The sequence below is a fragment of the Euwallacea fornicatus genome, chromosome 4 (genome assembly GCF_040115645.1).
Source record: "Euwallacea fornicatus isolate EFF26 chromosome 4, ASM4011564v1, whole genome shotgun sequence".
Taxonomy (NCBI): Eukaryota; Metazoa; Arthropoda; class Insecta; order Coleoptera; family Curculionidae; genus Euwallacea; species Euwallacea fornicatus.
The window spans coordinates 5,056,966-5,077,622 of record NC_089544.1 but is presented as its reverse complement, the minus strand read 5'-3'; the positions used below and the strand labels follow the sequence as shown (position 1 = coordinate 5,077,622).

The following is a 20,657-nucleotide window of genomic DNA, read 5'->3' as shown; positions in this document are numbered from 1 at the left end:
TAACGGCTTTTGCTGTAGACACTTGAACAACCCCACTTCCGAATTTTCACTGATGGACCAGAAAGGATCCTACCAACTGCGCCAATTTTATTAAGCTTCTCGCAACTTGGGTTTTTAAAAATTATTTATTTTATTAATACCGCAAATTACAAATAGACGCTTAATGAATAAAGTCCAGCACGGATACTTACTAATTAAATTATATGTTAAACAAGATGATTATTTGTATAAAAACAATTGTTGACCTTACAGCTCCCGTTATGGTGTTTACATTGAGACAATAATCAGTTTGTTAAGCAGGGAAAATGGTCATGTAACTTATGTATTGAGTGTTTACATGCATTTTTTGAAAATATGTATATCAAGCACTCAAAATGGTCTCCCCCCGTCAACCTTTTAACATATCATTATATATTATTTTTCAGTTCAAAAGCAGAATTAAATAAGACAGAAAATACTATCTTTTAACGTATGTTTATTTTTTTAAAGGTGACTTGCGTCACTGGTATAAATTTGGTGAAAATGCAATATTACGACAGATAAATAGTATGCAAACAATGAAAAAACCTGTTTGTTAATGGGAAATTGGTTTGTTTTCAATTTTGTGCTTATAAACATTCTTTGATTAAAAAAATAATATAAAGATAAATAAAAATAACAAAACATTGTTTGTGAGCATAAAATCGAAAACAATACAATTTCCTACTAGCAAACAAGACTTTTTCCTTTTTTACGTACTATTTAACTGAGTTTGAATTGTATTTTTAGTTTGGTTTTTATAATTTGAGGCGTCACCTGACTCATATTGTAATTTTTTTTAATGATCATTTTGCGCTACCTGTAGCCTGAGCAACGTATATAAAATGTGAGATTATTATGGAAAGCCTGCTGATTCTGCAAGATCCTTCACAAACTCTGGAAATCCTCGAACAAGAATTGGATGATGTGGAACAAGCTGGGCATCGCACATCACTCCAAGTCTGATATGATCAGCGTATTCATTGATACATAAAGAAATACCTGAAAAGTATTAAAAAAAATTATTTCATAAATTAATCAAGAGCGTGTCTAAATAAAATTCAGAAGTGTGTGATTTAGTACCGAATATCGGTTAGTAAAATGCAAGTAACACCATTGGTTGCCCATGGTAAATAGCGCCCAGAAAAAGTTTTCTGGGTCCACGTTAATATGAATTTTTCCATAACCATGAATATCGCTCAAGTAAATCAAGTCTTTCTTTAGTGATAAAACTTATTCAAAAAGGACACTCACTTGTATTAGCTTGCGGCGGCCTCCAATAAATAGCACTAATAACCTCTTGCCCCCACAACGTTCTCTGAGTGACATTGGGATAGCGATTGGACACTTCTGTGAACGTGACCGCAAACTTTCTGGACAAATACTTCAAGTACACGCTCACCAAAGTGGACGGTATCACTTTGGTCAGAATTCCAAACTTTGTTTGCAAGAGTGTCAGCAAATGCGACAAGCTCTGAGTTTCAATGGAATTTCTGAACTTTACTTCCAAGTCTTTGAGATTTTCCAGTTGAGTGCGGTCAGAATGTGGATCTACAATGGGCAAATTCAAGCAAATTATACCACTAACTGAGTCTTCGGGCTTGATATTCGGACCAGTGGCGAAGAGATATTGGGAATTTATGTTTCGTATTGTAACTGGTAGTTCTGTAGGGATTGTGTCGTTGATTTGACCAAAATATTTCGAGATTGTCATGGTACAAGCCGACAGAGTGATTTCAGTCTCAGATACTCCTAGTTTTTCTGCAGTGTTTCGTATAACGTCTTTTCTAACTGGATCACTCCAAGCTACAGCTTTGCGCCCACATAAAGTTATTGTCTGCAAAAACTCTTCTTGCAGAAGAATGTCTTGAATAACAGTGCGAGGAGCCAGGAAGATTATCTTGAACATATCCATCAACTCCAATAATGAGCTGTAGATTAATGGGATGTAATAGTAGATAACTCCAACGAAAGTACGAGGATATGGACAGTATTTCAGAGTAATACAAGAATAGAGAGCTACGCTCTCTCCATACAGCATTATGGGTAAGCGTATAGGAATAGAAACAAATAAAAACCAGAAGTTTTGCAGGGACACTTGCAGGAGATTGGAAGGGCTCAAAGACTTAACTATAGCCCAGAAGAAGTTGGCCATCGTGACGCCTCTTTTGCCCTTTTCATTCATTGTGGTCAAAAACATGTAGCGTGCCTTGGAGAATATGTCGGGTTTGATGACTCGAAACCCCTTTCGACATTCTTTGATAATGGAAATAATCGTAATAACAGTGATGGCGAGAAACTGAGTTATGGTGAAAGTATCTTTGAGTAACTCCGGCTTCTCTAGGGGCTCATAACTGCTGATGAATTCGTTCCAGAAGTTGGAAATTTCGTCAGTGATTTTCTCCTTAAGGGAAGATATGGCTTCAGGTTTCTTTAGAACGTCCACTATGGGGCTTTTCGATGGGGTGCTCCTATTGATTACTGGCACTTGAATTTATAATTTATTGCATTTGCATTTACGTACCCCGAAAGTTGTTTGGTAGGAGGTATTAGAGGTAATAAATCACCAACATTAACCCCTTCACTAAGCAGAATATGGTGGATTTTGAATAGGATATAGTGACAATCCTCGGACGTGGGGATAATAGTCACTTGCCATGGAGACTGGTCTGCTGGCAGATATTTGGAAATAATCTCGCTGACATATTCCTACAAGTTTTATCTTACATTTTTCTTAAAGCCTTTTTCGGAACTACTACCTGTATGTTAAATTCCGTGACGGCTCTCCCCTTATAAGTGAACTTAGCTGTGCTGATATGTTGCTCCAAGTCAAATTTTCCCCTCTGCCAAGCATAAGTACCGCATCTAGTAGTTAAAGTCTGCTGTAGCCTTGGAAAGGCTAAATTTCCAGATTTGTCTCGTCTTTTTACCAATTCCTAAGGTAAGGATTTGCAACCACCACTACAGTTACTATATTACAGGTAGGTATCTACCTGCAAGTGCCTCTTTATAGCTTCGGGATTCTCTTTTCCTCTGACAGCCAAAAGCACAGAGATTATGCCTTGATTTCTATGGGTGTCTAATAGTATCCTTACTGTGGAATAGTTGATAAATTCTATGTCAGGATGTAGGAGGGAAACGCTGTTTATCCATATTGAGTGACATATTTTCAGGGCTAAAATATTCTTAGAGATCAAGATGTGTCCAATAAACTAATAATTCTATATACTTACTGAAGTAGCTAAACACTAAACACGGTAGGAACACTAACGTTAAATTGAACAACGATAAAGTCACAAAAAAGTCCAGCATTTTCTAGCCAAAAGTCGTAAATTTTGAGTCTTCGTTACTAATCATCGTTTTCTGCACAACGATGATGACTGAGTGTTATTTCCAGACCATGAGAATACGATAACAAAACTAAGTAATTGAGTTCTAATTGAGTAACGAACGTTATGTTTGGTTATGTTTAGAGATATTACAATTTTTATCAAGGTTCTCGATGGCCTTTGATCCCCCTTAAATAATGTACTTATGCCCCTATACGAGGACGCTTTAGTACGAAGAATCACCTATTTATATCCGAACATTAAGTTGTTTGGCTTCTAATGGGATAATTAGGAATGGCGATATATGTGTGACATCAGCCAGTGCATTTCTTTAATGAAAGACTTGAACTTATCGTCAAAAGTTTTGGTAAATTCGAAATTCCCCCTTAGGCGAATATTTCGAATATCCTAATTGCCTTTGATGCAATAATTCAGGATCCACAAGAGGCCGAATGTAAAAATATCTACAGAATTATGGAAAAAGATGGATGATTTTGGGCCATATTTGTTCTTTTCTGTTTATAGTTCAGATAATTCAAATATTTTTTATGCGACACTTCATTGGAAAAACTACTTTAAACGACACCTTTTTTTAGTTTTTCACCAATAAATGCTGCCGGCTTCATACTCATCCTGCTGTGCTCTATGGAGCTCTTCTAAATCTAATGTCTTACCTAAAATCTAAACGAAGGTTGACTTGAAATAAACTAAAAATATAAGAAAACCTGTAAATTGGCCATAGAAAAAAATCGATTTCATAGTTTTTTTCTGCGTTTGTGTCGATAGTAAATTTCAGAAAAATGTTTATTTTTGTTAATGCGATTTTTGAAATCTAGGTAGGCCAAAAACCTGAAATAATACCATGTCGTCCATAAAGAAAAAAAATTACTTTTAATGAGATTTTTCCTAGAAGATGGATCGGTAGAAGAGGATGCCGCTACAATCTCCAGATGTTACGCTTCTTTATTTTTTTTGAATCACTTAAAACTTCCGTTTTCGAAAATAGACCATAAAATTTAGACGATTTACGTTTTAAAATTCCAACGGAATTAGGATATAACAAAATCAACACTGGATAAGTGCATAAAAGTGTTTAAGAAATTACTGAGTTATTCGCCAAATGGTTGCTAGAGTCCACTTTACACATTTATTACAATACGAACTCTAGGTCCAATTTTAATTCTGAGTATATCGTTATGTCCCTTATTGAATTACCTTTCATTTGATGTACTACAATGGGTACTTTTCCATTTAAAAATTAAAAGTTGATGGGGGTAGGTAGATAGAGATCAAAAATTTGAATATCGAAAATAATGCATTCAATTCCTTTTTTAAACTAAAATTATACGAATGTATCCATTTTCAAAAAATATCAAGCTTAGGAAAGTTATAAACGTATTGCAATACTTTTTACCAGCGCAGTAAAAACCGAATGATAGTGAGTTTTTTTGTTTTACACGAAGAAATTCGTTTTATAAGTATGTGAAAGCTAAAAATAAAAGTAAAAATTGTTATTAAAACGGGAAACTTGATATCTGCTGTCTGACGTCACGAGGCGGTATGCTCGAGTTTAACTAAGCAATGCGATATGCCGTAAATCGGAGAATGCGGGAATAATTTGGGTCTACTGGTTTATATTACTTAATGATTCATTAAATTTTTTAGTATTTATGCTAAAAATGCAAGAAGCTCTTCAATTCATAAAGGTAACATTATACATGAAACAACATTAATAGATAATGGCACTCATATACTAGTATGCATACTACTTCAAAGTCTCTATGCAATTCTTAGCATTCTTACGAAATGCTTTTTCTTTGCGTATTGTGTGTAAATTTTTTTTTGGATGATTTGTTGATGTGTTAATGCATATAGGAAGCAAATACCTCCTCCCTCTATTCCTCTTAAGAAATAAGTTTGGTTTCATCGATGTTAAACTTCGGTCCAAACTGGAGGCGGTTTAATTAACGTCAAATTGTTGGCGTTAGATAGAGTTCAAATTTGATAAATCGTTAGAGCCATGAAGGACATAACCTCTATTTACATACAACACACAGAAGAATATACAAGTCAAAATAAAATAGCGTTGAAGGTATATTTGAGAAATTACATTTTTTTTTTCATTTAACAATTCTGAATTGTGTTTTAGTTTTATTGAATTACCAAATCATACTATCCTTCTACAGGTCTCTTTAATTTCCAATTAAAATTTAAAAAGTGAATGGGCAAAGAAATACTCATGGAAGCAACATTGACGTTATTCGAATTTGAAACACTTAGATGAACAGGTAGAAATGTAAATGGAAAAATACAATTGGTTATACTGAGTGGGAAAGAATACGTGAGGAGAGATATCTTGATTTGCATGTTATAAATGTTATTGTTTCGTTGCTAAAATGAATGTTTTTGTTTCATTAAATTCAAACAGAAAACTAAACTACGCATTTGATATACAGATTATTTTACACTAAGCTGCTAAAAAATACGTTATATTGAGGAGGGAACAAAGTGTCCTCTATCACCTGACCTGAATCCTAGTAACATTCCTAGCTATAATTTATATTTTATTATGTTTAATCATTAGTCATCTTCTGTTATTGCGAAATATACCATATATCCATTAAATAGTTGTCTTGCTTAAATATAATTAAATTTAAAAAATAATAGTCAATAAAATATTCTACATACGTCAGTCCCAGCTTGAATAATCGAAATCTTGAAGGGGAATCTCAGTAGATTTGTAGACCTTTCATATGACAGATCGTTAGATCGGACAATGTATCTTCTTTCTGGTTTGTGTGTTACTGATCACTCAACGATCGCACAGTAGTTTTAAAACCGGCGATTCAGGGGCGGCACAAAACTATAATTGTAAGCACACATATAAATGTAACGTACGCACATACTTATGTAAGTCTCGCACAAAACCGTAAATTCTTTACTCAAAAAGGGTTAATTGAGGTCACTGGACTCACTTCAGCTCTAAACCTAATTTTGATGGCATATTTCGATGTAACTGATGAAAGAATCGATACCGGTAATATTATATGCACGTCTGCTATGAAAGTACTCCCAAGCGCGAATCGTTCGACCAGAAACCAAGGACAATATACATTAAGAAGGTAGGTTGGTAAGCAGGTAGGTGGTAGTAGATAATAAAAAATTAAAAATAACCTCTAAAACGAAAAACTTGAATAATGAGTTTAAGTATGTTCAAGTGAGTGTTTAATGATTTAAAGAAATGACGTGTAAAAAGTGGAATATACATTGGTATACTTTAAACGTCACGAATTGGTGTTAAAAACATATACAGGGCGTCCTCGAATTGCGTGGCCAAAATGATACCCTCAGATTATTTAAGTAAAAATACTTCGATTTAACTAAATTTGCCGCAGTCCAAAAGTTGATAATCACGGAGTTGCAGGGTGTTAAAGTTGAAAAAGTAAGTAGCATTTTCTTTAATATCTTTCGATTCCTTTGAGCTAATTTCACGAAATTTCGTATGTGAGGGCGTTTTACAATGCGAAATTAAAATTTATTTAACATTTAGTTGTATTTTCTAAAGGGCACCACAAGCGACCATTAGGACACATTTAAACCTTTGTAACTTTTTGGTGCCATAGTGTATGTTATTATGGTGCCCTCTAGAAAATACAACTAAATGTTAGATAAATTTTAATTTCGCATTCTAAAACACCCTCAGACACGAAATTAGCTCAAAGAAATCGAAAGATATTAAAGAAAATGCGACTCACTTTCTCAACTTTAACACCCTGCAACTCCGTGATTATCAACTTTTGGACTGAGGAAAATTTAGTTAAATTGACTTATTTTTACTTAAATAATCTGCGGTATCATTTTGGCCACGCAATTCGAGGACACCCTGTATAATTTTGAACAAGCTACATTGGTTTAATGTCTAGCTATATAATAATATAAGTTTGCAAATAAAATTTTTTCAGTGTATCTTTGGCTCTAAAACCGATTTGGGTTGATGTTCATATATACGATTCGACTTGCCTCTATCACTGAATATACAGGGTGTCCCAGAATGAGGGAGTCAACGCTTAACCAGATATTCCTTGGTCAAAAATATATCGATCCATGGTGATATACTTATATACGAAATTGTCTCCTTCTGGAGATACAAGCTCATAAAGTCTCTCTATTTTTTTTAAAGTTTTGCAGATAAGTCGAAAACGGCTGGATGGATTGCTACGAAATTTGGTGTATAATCTTTCTGCTTCTCGCGGCACATTCGACGGGGCTCATTATGGTAAAACCACTAGGGGTAGTGGTCAACTGCTACAAGGTCGAATGTTAAATACACCAGAACTTTTTTATTCGTTCATACAAACGGTTGTTTTTTTTTATGAAATTCCCGGTCAGTTACGCGACTTTTTTATCTCTTATTGAATTTTGACTTGGAGCCTCCATTAGACGAACAAAAATTAATGGAGAAAATGATGCCCCTCTTCAATGGCCACCTAGATCTCCAGATCTAACTCTTGCGACTTTTCCATTTGGAGTACGCTAAAATCTCGTATATATGCTGTTCCTATTCAAAATGAAGACCAACTAAGAAATAGAATTTTGCAAGCAGCTGATGGAATGCGCAATGATCCAATGATGTTGGGAAGATCAAAATTTAATTTTCTTCGACGCGTGAATCTCTGTACTCGAGAACGGGGTGGCCACATTGACTACTTATTAAATTAATTGTTTGTTGAAATGTATGCTTTCATTTCCTTCTGAAGGGTATGTATTGATTGAAATTATCAATAATTTTAATTTTTTTTCGTCTAATGGAGGCTCCAAAGGAACTCAATGTCAAAGGAACTTTAGGTTAAATTTTTTATTGTGGAGACCATCGAAAATTATGGAAACTTTTTTGAAAACGAAAAATAGTTTCAACAAAATGGGACACCGCCGCATTTTACAGCACCATTATGTCGAGTTACGGAAGAAAATTTCTCCAGTCACTGGATAAGTCGTCGAAGATCCATTGAGTGACCACCCAAGATCCTAGATTTAACACCCTTCGATTTTTTTTACCGTTTAAAATGAAATATTTATCTAACCCCACTAGATTCCCTGGAACAAATAAGAAGACGGATGGTTGAAGAGCGTCGTCTAATCATCACTGAAGTTCTCGGAAATGTTCGATGAAATATGGAGCAACTTTAATTTTAGTGCATAGAGATGGGAGGAAATCATTTTAAACATTCTAGTACATAATTTTATCTAAGTGTTTGGATAGATACTTTGTCGTTATTTTCCTCAGAATTGGTGGTCAAATATATATTAAAAAAATTGGTGTCATGTTACAGTGACTTTTATTTCTTTTAAAATGGGAAGTCACTCGATCCATGGTCCCATCCGACATTCCAAAGCTTATTGCAGCTCCACAAAGTGGGTTATTTCAATAGATTTAAAATCCTCGTCATCATATACCCCTCTGAAAAACAGAATCAATGTGTCTTGGCTTTTTATGATATTTTTGCAATTATCTAAATTAATCGTGGGAGGAAGTCTTCGTTAAAACATCCTGTATGTACACAAATACTCAATTTCATTATCAACACATCCGTTCCATAACTCACATGGTTATGATAGATTTGCTTTATAAAAAATCAGTTGAATATTTAGTACCTTAATAGTATTTAATCCCTGATGATTATCCACAATTTTGATGAGTTAATTCAATGCTCCAATTCCACCGAGGGATTAAAGTAGATTTAATTAAAATCGAATTTTAAAAAAGATATCCAGGGGTGGATTATGATAGAAAAATCTAAACCATGATGTCAAAACTATGATTGATGACGTTAATTCAAGGGCATACAATGAGCAAAACTTCAATGCCAATTATATCATTCATTTACTGATGTATTCGAAGTTTGCATCCAAGAAATCTAATGGCAATAATTTAATAATTTTTGTACATTATGCGACTAGTTATGAATAGACCCTCTACATAAAAAGTCTAAGACACAATATACTATATCATAATCGAAATTCAGTTTCTGTTAATATCTGTTTATCATTATGTAAATTACGGCTAAACCAATATTTGCCTTTACATAACTGATTTTCGATACTAACTATAGTTTATCTCCCAATCTCGGAGGAGTAGGTAGATATATAGTAAGCAGCGACAGTATTTGTCCATAGATTTTGTGCATGCTGACCCACTGTTCTAAGGTAAAAGCACCAGATCTGGCTCAACGCAATTCATATTTTAGTGGCTGCTTCAGCGAATTATCTGTTAACAGGAACATTCACGTTTTCTATTAATAATCTATTGTTTTATTCTGGCTACAACGTAAACCCAGTGCGTTCCAGTTTTATTTGATCGACGAAATTCTCAATAAGGTAAGCCATAAGTGTTCCCGCGGCTATTACACATTAGTTATTTCACTACTCACATCGAGTCATTTAATGCCCTTGAAATTGCTTTTAAATTTTCATCTAGATGTTTTATGCCGCAATAAAAGTGAAATAGTCATCAAATAGTTAAAATTACACAACACGAATGCGAGACATCTTTTGGTTATTTACATGAATATCTTGAATTTAAATATTGGCTCATCATGATCACAAAGGAATACTGTATAATAATAATAATAATAATAGGTGCGAAGCTCGAATTATTGCCCAAAATGACCCCACTCCACCAATAACCCATTGGGACAACCTAGCGAAAGTGCAGTTTTCCCCAGTGCCATATCCTTTTTTTTCGGACGAACATAGACCGACACAGAATGAAAATGTGTAGCTAATCATATACATATAACGCAATATATATATATATGTATATAAAATAATATAGCGGTAGTGTGTTCTGGTGGCATCTGATGTAATATGACGGTGAGCGCATGCGCGAAAATCACTTTACCAAACTAATTTGCGTTTTGAAAGTATTTGCCGCGAGTATTCGTGTAAAATTTGTTTATTGCTATATATTGACAGTGACAAAGCGGTATGGAAAGTTGAATGTTCTCCATGACATGAACTTCACTTTATCCACCGGCATATACGGCAAAATGTTACTTTCATGCTGCATGTCTGTTTGCCAGAATCTAACCCGACTCAACTAGAAGTTAAACTACATGTTAATAAGAATGACTGAATTTAGAGATGGCATTCATTAGTGCAAGCACAAATGTGCTCAGCGTGTATTAAAGTGACATTTTTCGCAGAGTATGTTAGGTTCCTATTTCTTTCGGGCGTGCAGTAAAATGGCTTTACACTTTGTATGTAATTGTTTGGATATATAAACGAGTACGCAGTTGTTAGTAGGTTATTTTTTATAATGATAATTGGCATTATAAATTAATTCTATTTATGAACGGAAATGTATAAAAAATTTCGAACTTTGAATACCGCAATAAACGCACACTAGTTGCTGGTTTTTGTAAATTTAAGCCAGTTTAACACCAGATACCACTGTGACTGTAAAACCTATGATATTAGCGACGTTAAAAATCCTCAAGTTTGCGCAAAGCTGTAGATATTTCCAAAAAATTAATTAAAAATAAGTGAAAATTTAAATTTCCCATTGGGCGTAATATTGCGAATTCGGAGCTATTAGAAAATTGCACCCGTACAAAGTATTCTGTTATGAGATAAATTACTACAGCATGAAAGGCAGGAGTATTGCACACATGTAGTTGCGAAAAAAGCGATACATTTTCCAAACCCCGGAAATTTGGAAAAACTGCTGTTTGCTTCAGTCTAAAGTCAGCGCTTGCGTTTTCTTTCCTCCAAACCTGTTTTTTTTTTCAAATTTTGATCCGTCTTTGATTTCCATTTTTTTCTCCATTTGGTAGTTAGAACTTTAAACTTTGCAGACCTTGGCGCTCGTCGTGCAACTTTTCATTTTACTTTGCGCTTATATTGCAATTGGCAATTTTCCTTGGCACTTATTGTGTAATTTTTGATTTTACCTCGCACTCGTTTTGAAACTTTGGATATCACTTTCCAACTTTCGATTTACTTTGTGCTGTGACCTGTCCGATTTTTTGCCTATCTGACACCACCGCTTGTCTAGTTTGCTCTTTTCTGTCTTCTTGGTTCCTCGAAAACTAGATTGTGGTTGATGCCTTCTTTATACTATTTGTTTGTTCCTTACTGAAATCAATATCAGTAGCAAGGAAAATTGAAATTTGACTGTTTCTAAAAAATTCACAATTCCTCTACTTTTCCTAATGGAATAATGGACCCACTTACTTGATAATTGATATGATTTATAATTATCTTTAATCAATTGCAGCTTACATCCATAAGTCCTGAAGCATCCATTAACAATAATCTATGTTTTCCAAGATATACCTACCATAGTCGTATTATACGACAACAAAAATCCACGAACCGTATTATCAATAGTTAGTTAAACCCAGTTGTAAATTATGTTAGAAATATTACAAACAAGCATCTGGCAGCATATACAGGGTTGATAGGCAAATATTTTATATATAAGCACGTTGATATAATGTTCCTAATTTAGTCCATTAGTAAGCTGACTATAAGGCGTGCGTATCATTTATTTCTGTGAAGGATTTTAATTGGTTGAACGTGTATTTTATTAACAATTATAATTGTTTGAAATGTAAGTGTGATCTGTTTAACGTAGATCAGGTTTAATCAATTTAATGAATGTTTATGTGCCGTCTTGTTATTTAATTTTCGATTACGCCGACTGTTTATAATGTTGTTTTGGGAGTGCTTGGATTGTTGTGAGATGCTATGGAAAATATTCGCCGACAGAAGTTGTGCAAAGTTCTCTCTTCGATCTGCGATTAAATAAGATAACTTTCTTGAAAACGAGGAAATCATCCATTTACGTCGTTATTTTCTCGTTTCCTTGAATATTAGCCTTATGGCAAAGTTATCAAAATGTCGACTTTTCAACACCTAAACTACGACGTAATCAATCTGTAGGACGTAACAACTAAGAATTGTACTTATAAGGATATTAAGCTATTTCTTTTCGGAAGTGATAAATTGTGCTGTGTACGTGAACATCACTGATACGGCAAAGTTACGTTTACATAATACGTAACATATGAACAATTTAAATCTCAATACAGAACATTAATATTCATTGTTTACTATTGATTTGTGTTACAATGTAATCTCTATTGTAACTGTCTAGAATAATTATTTCTTATTTTGTTAACGGTGTTCGTCTTTATTATCTGTGCACGGGGTGTCTCTAAATGCACGCTCAGAAAGACATAGTTGCAATTATTGAGCTATGTTTCTTCTACCTTTTAGTCAACAATTTAAATGTTGTAATTTATTGGAGATTAACGCAAATGCGTGTTGTTCTAAGGCTGATGTAGAAATTCGGCAAAATTCCAGGAGCTTCCGCGGTTATCTCAAACCAGTTTATATTTAGTTTTTCTCCAAATATGTTGATATTAAATGTGCTAAATAATCTATAATACAGGGTGGCCCATAAGTGACAGAATCTCTCTGCATAGCATATTTAGGGGGTGATATAAAAAACGAGAAAAATACCAAAAAATCCTTGAGTCAAGTGTATCAAAATCTGTTTAATAAATGGATAAGCGATATAATTTTAATTAAAAAAAAATTCAGTGCGTGATTCAACTTTACACATCATATATATATATATATATATATATATATATATATATATATGTATCACTTATCCCTAAAAGATGGATAGGCGCGATAGAATGGCCGCCACGATCTCCAGATCATGCGTCCCTTGATTTTTTTATGGAGTCGCTTAAAAGATTCCGTTTAAAAAATAAACCACAAAATTTTGATGATTTTCGTCTTAAAATTCAAAGAGAATTAGAATTAACAAGAGAAGCAGCACTGCATAATTACATAAAAGAGTTCGAGGAACGATAGCGTTTTTGCCAAATTGTTACTGGTTCCCAGTTTGACCATTTGTTGTAGGAATTTTAATTTTGTTTGATGTAATAGTGAGTTACTTTATTTTGTATCTAATATTTTAATTTTTTAAGGACATTGAAAATCCAATTTTAGTTTTAAGTATACCGTTGTATCCCTTATTTAATTATATTTCATTTCATATACTACAATAGGTACCTTTTCGTTTTAAAATAAAAAGTTAGCTTTTTTTGGTTTTTGAGAGTGGCTCTTAGCAGCAAAATCAGAAGTTGATGTCACTACAACCCGTTAGATGTTATGTTCCCTGATCGCGCTGGTACATGTCCAATCTGGACGAAAAATGACGTCATAGAGACACTAATAAATGGCAGCCAAAAAATTTTAAAGTGCCGGCCGTTGTTTGCTCTACCCAGTTCTTCTAAATCGTTAATTCTCATAGTACATTCACATACACAATGTTGTTCTACTACTTCCCAACAGAGTATGCGTCACTCTTACTTAATTGAAAAATGTTAAATGCAACTATGCATGAATAACACTATTGTATTTGTGCAATATTCTATAAATATCGCAATTTGATTGTCCTTGACTTAAGTTAACAGTAAATTACTAGTACCGCATTATTTGATGAAAAAACCCTCATTATAACCAAATACACATAAAATTAAGTAAACCCACTTGATAAGACTTTAAACTCGAGATTTACTTTATATTTCAATTTCAGATTGATCCTCTTATCAGACAATGCACTTGCCCATCCGATACACAGCCTAAACGGTCGCAAAACACTGAAAATTTTCTTAAAATCGTCCCAACAGACAGTCCGTATGAAAGGGCAAAAAGCAAAAGAAATCTTGTGCTCCATTCCTAATAAAACTCTTAGCCGTGACCCGAGATCAAGTTTACAGGGCTGGTCCAAACGCTGGATGAACATTAGCAAGAACTTCATCCTGTACATTCCTATTAATTGAATCTGAGGCATTTTTACTTTCGACAAGAAGAGAAGATCTAAGCTGACAATTTTACGCTTAGTACTGAGAATGTCCAGTAACATCGATGTAGCCCCGTTGGCTCGTATGTCCAGAATAGCCCCATCTTTAGACTCTCTAATAGCGAAACCTATAAAATCGAGTGTGATTATTTCATTGGAAACTATTAAGAAGCCCGTAGAATCCAAATCTTCCACGTCTACAGATAATGATTGTGATGAAAACCCCAACATTCCAGATGGGGGTTGGGGATGGGTGGTGGTGGTTGCCACCTTCTTCCTTTGCATGATAGCAGACGGAGTCGCGTTCTCTTTTGGAATGCTCTATGATCAATTTCTTCTGGAATTCGAAGCATCAAACAGCGCTACATCCTGGATTGGAAGTTTATTCATGGCAGTACCACTACTAACCGGTCCTGTAATGAGCGCCTTAGTGGACAAATTCGGCTGCAGATCCATGACCATAGTTGGCGCCGTCATCTCAGCCTCAGGATTTATTTTAAGCTCCAAATGCTATTCGATAAGACTGATGTATTTAACCTTTGGAGTTATAGCGGGTCTCGGAATGGGTCTCATCTATGTCACATTGGTAGTGAGCGTAGCATTCTGGTTCGATAAAAAGAGGACCCTGGCTGTAGGTATCAGTTCCGCAGGGATTGGAATTGGTACTTTTGCTTTTTCACCTTTTACTACTTACCTCATTATGGAATTCGGGTGGAGAGGTACCACCCTAATTTTGGGGGGATTCTTCTTAAATATGTGTATTTGTGGAGCCTTGATGAGGGATCCGGACTGGATTACTGAACAAGAAAAGTAGGTATATTCTCTTTCCGTTCCCTGACAACCGTTGAAAATATTATTAATGTATTATATTTAATATTCTATAAATACTGGTCAAGGATATTGGGATTTTTCCAGGCAAAACTCGAAATCTAAACTGAATAAGTCCGAGAAGTCGAGCAAAGCCAGTCTAGGAAATCCTATAAATGTTGACGAACTGAGGACGTTACTTACGAGCGACCAGGATGTTAAGGTTCTCCTAAAGGATTTAGAGACAAATTTAGGTGATGATGAGGATACACAAAAATTAAGGAACTATTTTCAGTCCTCCCTCAATTTACCCACATTCATAAGACAACATGAGAAGGTAAGATAAGTTTCATACACTGGAATTCAAATTGAAAAGGAAGTATTCGTGTATAGGTCATCAAAATTTTGAGATTTTACCAGATTAACGAATTTTTCAAATTTTATGAACTTAAAATTGAGATGAACATTTCAGGTGCCTGTGGAAGTGTTAGAGCTTCTCACCCATAACAAAAACGTATCCAACGTTATCCTCGCCCACTATCCCAGCTTGGTACTATCCAACATCAAATCAAACTCCGATATAGCTAATGAAAAAGAGATTCTCAGATTACCTTCCGTCCATCAGGTAGTAATTTTCATTCAACGAAAAACCCATTAATATAGTTATCTTCAAGGATTCCTCGGCCAAAAGTCATGAAGCTGCAGCACACGAACCTATGTTGCACAGCAAGAACTCCACCCATGAGAAATACTTCAAAAACTTGAAGCTGGACAAACACTCCTTAGTATTGAGAGGAGTAACATTTAATACCAACAAATACCGATTTAAAGCATCTAGCTGTCCCAACATCTACCGAGTATCTATGGTGGAAATACCGAAAGACCATAAAGAGGTAGAAGATTTTTACTTATAAATTCTAGTATGATAATTAAATTAATTGTTATAGAAGTGGTATTCTGGTATCATGGACCTACTAAAAGACATGTTTGACTACTCGCTCTTCACAGAACTTCACTTCGTGCTTCTCTCCTTGTCGACAATCATATTTTTCACTTGGTTCATAGTTCCGTATTTCTATCTTAACGTACTGATGAAGAAAAATGGCTACGACAGCGAAGAATCCTCCTTCACCATCTCCAACATCGGTATTTCCAATACTATCGGAATGGTAAGAAAAAAATTCTTTGCCTTCTAGCATAACGATTCTTCCTTAGCTGATATTAGGATGGGCTGGAGACCAACCCTGGATGAATATCACAAAAGCGTATGCTGGATTCTTGATCATATGCGGATTGTCCATAGCGGGTCAAATTTATTTCATCAAAAATATGGTGATGCTTCAAATATGCGCATCATTGTTTGGCTTGGGAATGTCCAGTCATTTCGCTTTTACCCCAGGAATTGTCATGGAATTGGTACCCATCGACAGGTTCACCATCGCTTATGGTCTCCAGCTCTTATGCCAGGGAATTGGTACTCTTGTCGGTCCTCCCTATGCTGGTAAGCTCAGTTTCTGTAATTTAAATTTATGCGTTAATATTTTGGTTTTGTCATAGGGTTACTCTTTGATATTACCAAAACGTGGGAGCAGACATTTTACCAAGCTTCCATTTGGATAGTACTGTCCGGAATTTTTGTTTGGTTCATTCCGTACATTAAAAACAGAAAACTGCTAGGGAAGGGCGACGTAGAGAAGAAAGTCGAAGGGGACAAAAATAGAATTGTACCCTTAACAGCGCTTTTGTTAATTATGATTCTGGGTTTCGTACTCATCTGTTATTGTACGGGCAAAGCTGTGCACACGTATTACGATTTGAAGGCTGAAGAGGAATTAGTCATTAAAGTTAAGTCAGGTAATGCAAATACCTAAGCTTGACTTTTCAAGTATATAGTAAAATGCTCTGAAGTTGAAAGATACTTGAAGTTTTCACTTAAAATGATACTGAAAATTTAGTATTCTTAATTTATATAGTATTTTTTGTACAATTTTTGAACATATTGAGGTGCTAGATTAGAATAAGAACTACACGTTCCTTGGTGCGTTTTATTTCTTCGTTTCCCCTAGCTTTTTGATTTTAATAATTATAATAATACAGGGTGTCCGCAATTAACATCGAAATATTCTAGATGGTGATTCTAAAGATTAAAATAATAAAGGAAGCTCTTAAAAACATACCCCAAAAATTGCTTCTTAAAGGGGCTGGAATCCTTTAAATTTGGAACTCTGAAGATGGGTTTTTCGAAAATTTTTCAAAACGGTTTGCACATGCATGATGAAATGCGGTATAATTTAATTAGTCGGAATGGGAAAACTGTTTGGGTTAATTTTGCAAATTTTAGTCAAGCGCGTCAAATACAAATGTACATGAAACGTTTAATACTTTTGTTTACGACTTTTTTTAATTTCTCACGTCAAATTACTAAATTGCAACTTGTTTTTTGCATAAAAGGTCCTCTTACTTCATCTCGTTAAGATAGACTGTTTTGTAAAAAATCAGTTTTTATAAATCAATGCAGTATTATAGGAATATCAAAATCTATGAAGGAAAAAATTAGAGAATACACTGAAATGAATAAAACCATTTTGAACATTTCTAGTTTATAAGTGACAAATCCTTAATAATATTAGCCTTGTTAATGCTAAATAATAAAAAAACCTTTTTTATTACAAGGATTCCTGAAATATTTATTAAGATGCACATCGCTACCTATATAATCATGCATTGGTTTATAAAAACTAATTTTTGTAAAAAATAATTTATCCCTATGAAATTAAATAAGATGACTTTTTTACGTAAAAATTATTGCGATTTAGTAATTTGAGATCAAAAATTAAGAAATATTACAAGTAAAAATATTAGGGCATCATTTTCCTAGGAGTTTTCTATATGTGACGCCCTTGATTAAAATCCGCAATTGTTAGCACAAAAAAAAATGTTCCCATTGCAGCTTATTAAAGTATACCGACTTTCATAATTTTAACGTAAACCATTTAAAAATATTACGAAAAAACCATATTTGGAGGTTCACCTTTAAGGTGTTCTAGCCCCTTTATTAAATAATTTTTGGGATATATTTATAAAAACTTTTTTTATATTATAATTGAATTTCTACAATTATCTCCAAAAATATCTCGACGTTATTTTCGAATATTCTGTATAATAATATTCTTTAGACAGTAGGTGCACTACATTTAATTCCTAACAATTAAAGCGAAAGCAAGTTCCCACATTAATCTTAGATAATGATTTGGTAGTATTTTATTTTAGTAGTGTTTTACTGCAAATTTTAGTAGTTTTGGACGTGCCCGTTGAAAACACAAATTTATATCTGAGTAAAATGTTTCGTCGATATAAATATCTATGTTTTAAAATAAATAATAGCAAATAATTTTCTCCTGTTTGTTTAGTGTATTCAAGGTGTCTAAGAATAAGTCTGCCAATTGCTTAATGTAAGTTCTTGTGATCAAAATGAGAAATAAAGTTCCTACAAATATCGGTCCGTTTTCGGTTTCTCTCTGAAACATAAAGTGATAAAATATTAATTTTTTTTTCTAATAAGTTCGTTCCGGCATTTTTTTTTAAATTAGCCAATGTAAGATAAAATAGAGACACACGTCCTTATAGCTTTTAAGTAGATAACATGTTTTTCACTTCATTAGTGGTATCCTCATTGATCTGACCTTGAACGTTTTGATTGAAAAATACGATACGCCACTGATAAAAAAAAAGCAAAAACGATTTTCTGAATGCTTCATATTTCTGTTAAAAAAAAATTTGAATATTTTTCAAAACGTTAAATATTTTTATGAAAAAAAAATAAAACGCATCAATCTGCAACTAGAAGTCCCATAATTTATTCATTTAACACAATAAAAAAATACACTAGGAATTTTTAAAACACAGCATGATAAAATGCGAAAAACGGCCGAGGGATACATTTTTTTTAAATGAAGGGCATTTTTTACACCTAATTTTATTGTTATTTTATAAGTAATATAAAGTATTTAATTTAGTTTTGTAGTTTTATTATTAGGGAGTAAATGGTTTTTTTTCATGAAAACAGTTAACATTATGCAAAATATTCAAGAGACCCCCTTTTACAGAAATCTGTACCATCTAAAAAATACTTTATTTTTTTTAACTAGTGGCATATGATATTTTTAGTTTGAAATGTTCAGGGTGACATCACTGGGAACGTCATTGGTATAATTTGAAACGTTGTTTTTTATTTAAAAGATATGTCTCTACACTTATTTCATACTCCCCAATTTCCGTAAAAATATTCAATGCGAAACGGATTTATTAAGAAAACACTAAAAAAAATTTTTTTTTCAATAACTTGTATTTTGTATAAAGTTTTTTTCTTATTTTGCCTAAAGGGCGAACAGTAAACAGTTGGTATACTTATTTTGAAACACCTTGTAGATTAAACCCGAAGTCAATGAAACGTAACAACATTATTACATTCAGGCGGCCTGACGGGAAGAGGCCAGGCACAATGGTTGGGAGTATCAAAGAACTATAGAAAACAAAAACTGTTAAATTTTTACAATTACATCATAGTTATAGCTGAAACTTCAATACAGACGAAGTTACTGAAAATGTACTTATTATTATAATGTAACAATTTAAAATCAATCTTTGCCAGTACTGTACTGGCAATTTGTAATGCGTCTGTGTATATTCGATCTTCTGACTGTTATAAGGCCGTCGAACACTTAGCTAATCTGGTAAAATACCGGTAAAACAGTAATGGGTCAACATGTAAATACGTGTAAAGATTCATAGAGCTTTAGCGGGCACTAAGTAAAAAAGCACTGAATCCCAACGCATAGTAAGAATTTGTTGCAGATCAACAAATTGAAAAAAATAATATAATTTTTGTTTAAGAAATAAAATTTAGAGAATTACACACGTCAAGAACACAAAAAGTGTAAAACTTTTTTTTAATATTTACTGTTCGATTTATTATGAAAATTAAATTTTGGAATTTTTAAAATTTTGGCTAATATCTCAGAAAATAAAAAAGTTTTAGCAATACTATTTTGGCACATTTTCTCTAATTTAACCGACCTCGTAGCTCTCACCGTTTCGGACACCCTGTATAATTAATGGATAGCCCTACTTTTTGTAACTTTCTTATATGGAGAGTATGAATGGTGCGAGTTTCCTAAATACAAGACAAAATGTTTATCTCCAGAAATGAAGTCTAAAAAGACTTAAAATGGTTACGATTCACAAATTCCTCCTAAATTTCTTCCGTGCGGAACCTTGTTATGCTAGAAAAACCGATATCGCAACAAATAAAAGCATAGTAATGACAACCAAAATATAAATAATTCAAAATTATCTCTTTGAAAATTTAATGTTATATAAAGCAATCTATCCAAATTAAATCCCCAAATGAAATAAAATATACGATACATCGTAAATTATATTAGAAATTGTTACCAAACTATCGCTGATTTCCATAACACACAATACATGACCTTCATTATAGAATGGAAAATTTCATTGAAATGGTAAAAAGCAGTGGCGCGCAGCTGCAGCCCGGCGGTAGATCGTACAGAAAGTTCGAAAACCGCTGAATTTCTGACGTCACCAGTTACGTCACGTAT

At 33.7% G+C, this 20,657-nt stretch overlaps 2 protein-coding genes and 1 long non-coding RNA gene across 4 annotated transcripts; 2 read left to right on the top strand and 1 right to left on the bottom strand.

Annotated features, from left to right (window-relative positions):
* Positions 1-106: 106 nt before the first annotated feature.
* Positions 107-6,176, bottom strand: LOC136338804 (uncharacterized). The gene is made up of 7 exons (XM_066281525.1): positions 6,036-6,176; positions 3,252-5,983; positions 3,012-3,193; positions 2,778-2,954; positions 2,543-2,727; positions 1,273-2,489; positions 107-1,020 (listed from the first exon to the last, which is right to left on the bottom strand). Exons 2-7 carry the CDS (start codon positions 3,328-3,330, stop codon positions 875-877), a joined length of 1,986 nt encoding a protein of 661 aa, XP_066137622.1. The 5' UTR covers positions 3,331-5,983; positions 6,036-6,176; the 3' UTR covers positions 107-874.
* Positions 6,177-6,330: 154 nt separating this feature from the next.
* LOC136338818 (uncharacterized) lies at positions 6,331-8,674 on the top strand. The gene is made up of 2 exons (XR_010732021.1): positions 6,331-6,469; positions 7,310-8,674. It is a non-coding gene; the product is annotated as an uncharacterized lncRNA (long non-coding RNA).
* An 804-nt stretch (positions 8,675-9,478) lies between these two features.
* Positions 9,479-18,534, top strand: LOC136350898 (monocarboxylate transporter 14-like). Of its 2 annotated transcripts, none has more exons than XM_066303051.1 (8): positions 9,479-9,722; positions 13,963-15,039; positions 15,145-15,373; positions 15,509-15,661; positions 15,711-15,929; positions 15,984-16,205; positions 16,252-16,537; positions 16,594-18,534. In XM_066303051.1, the coding sequence occupies exons 2-8, from the start codon at positions 14,279-14,281 to the stop codon at positions 16,905-16,907; spliced, it is 2,184 nt and encodes a 727-aa protein (XP_066159148.1). In that variant the 5' UTR covers positions 9,479-9,722; positions 13,963-14,278; the 3' UTR covers positions 16,908-18,534. The 2 variants fall into 2 exon arrangements, with proteins under 2 accessions (XP_066159148.1, XP_066159149.1); XM_066303052.1 differs by lacking the exon at positions 9,479-9,722 and adding an exon at positions 11,840-11,958.
* Positions 18,535-20,657: the final 2,123 nt, after the last annotated feature.

Bases quoted from the DNA above. Each gene is read 5' to 3' on its own strand.
- LOC136350898 (XM_066303051.1), top strand. From the start codon at position 14,279: ATGTCCAGTAACATCGATGTAGCCCCGTTGGCTCGTATGTCCAGAATA. The intron at 15,374-15,508 runs GTAAGATAAGTT...TGAACATTTCAG, and splicing joins TCATAAGACAACATGAGAAG to GTGCCTGTGGAAGTGTTAGA. The intron at 15,662-15,710 runs GTAGTAATTTTC...GTTATCTTCAAG, and splicing joins GATTACCTTCCGTCCATCAG to GATTCCTCGGCCAAAAGTCA.
- LOC136338804 (XM_066281525.1), bottom strand. From the start codon at position 3,330: ATGCTGGACTTTTTTGTGACTTTATCGTTGTTCAATTTAACGTTAGTG. The intron at 3,194-3,251 runs GTAAGTATATAG...AGAATATTTTAG, and splicing joins TTTAGTGTTTAGCTACTTCA to CCCTGAAAATATGTCACTCA. The intron at 2,955-3,011 runs GTAGATACCTAC...TCCTTACCTTAG, and splicing joins CTATAAAGAGGCACTTGCAG to GAATTGGTAAAAAGACGAGA.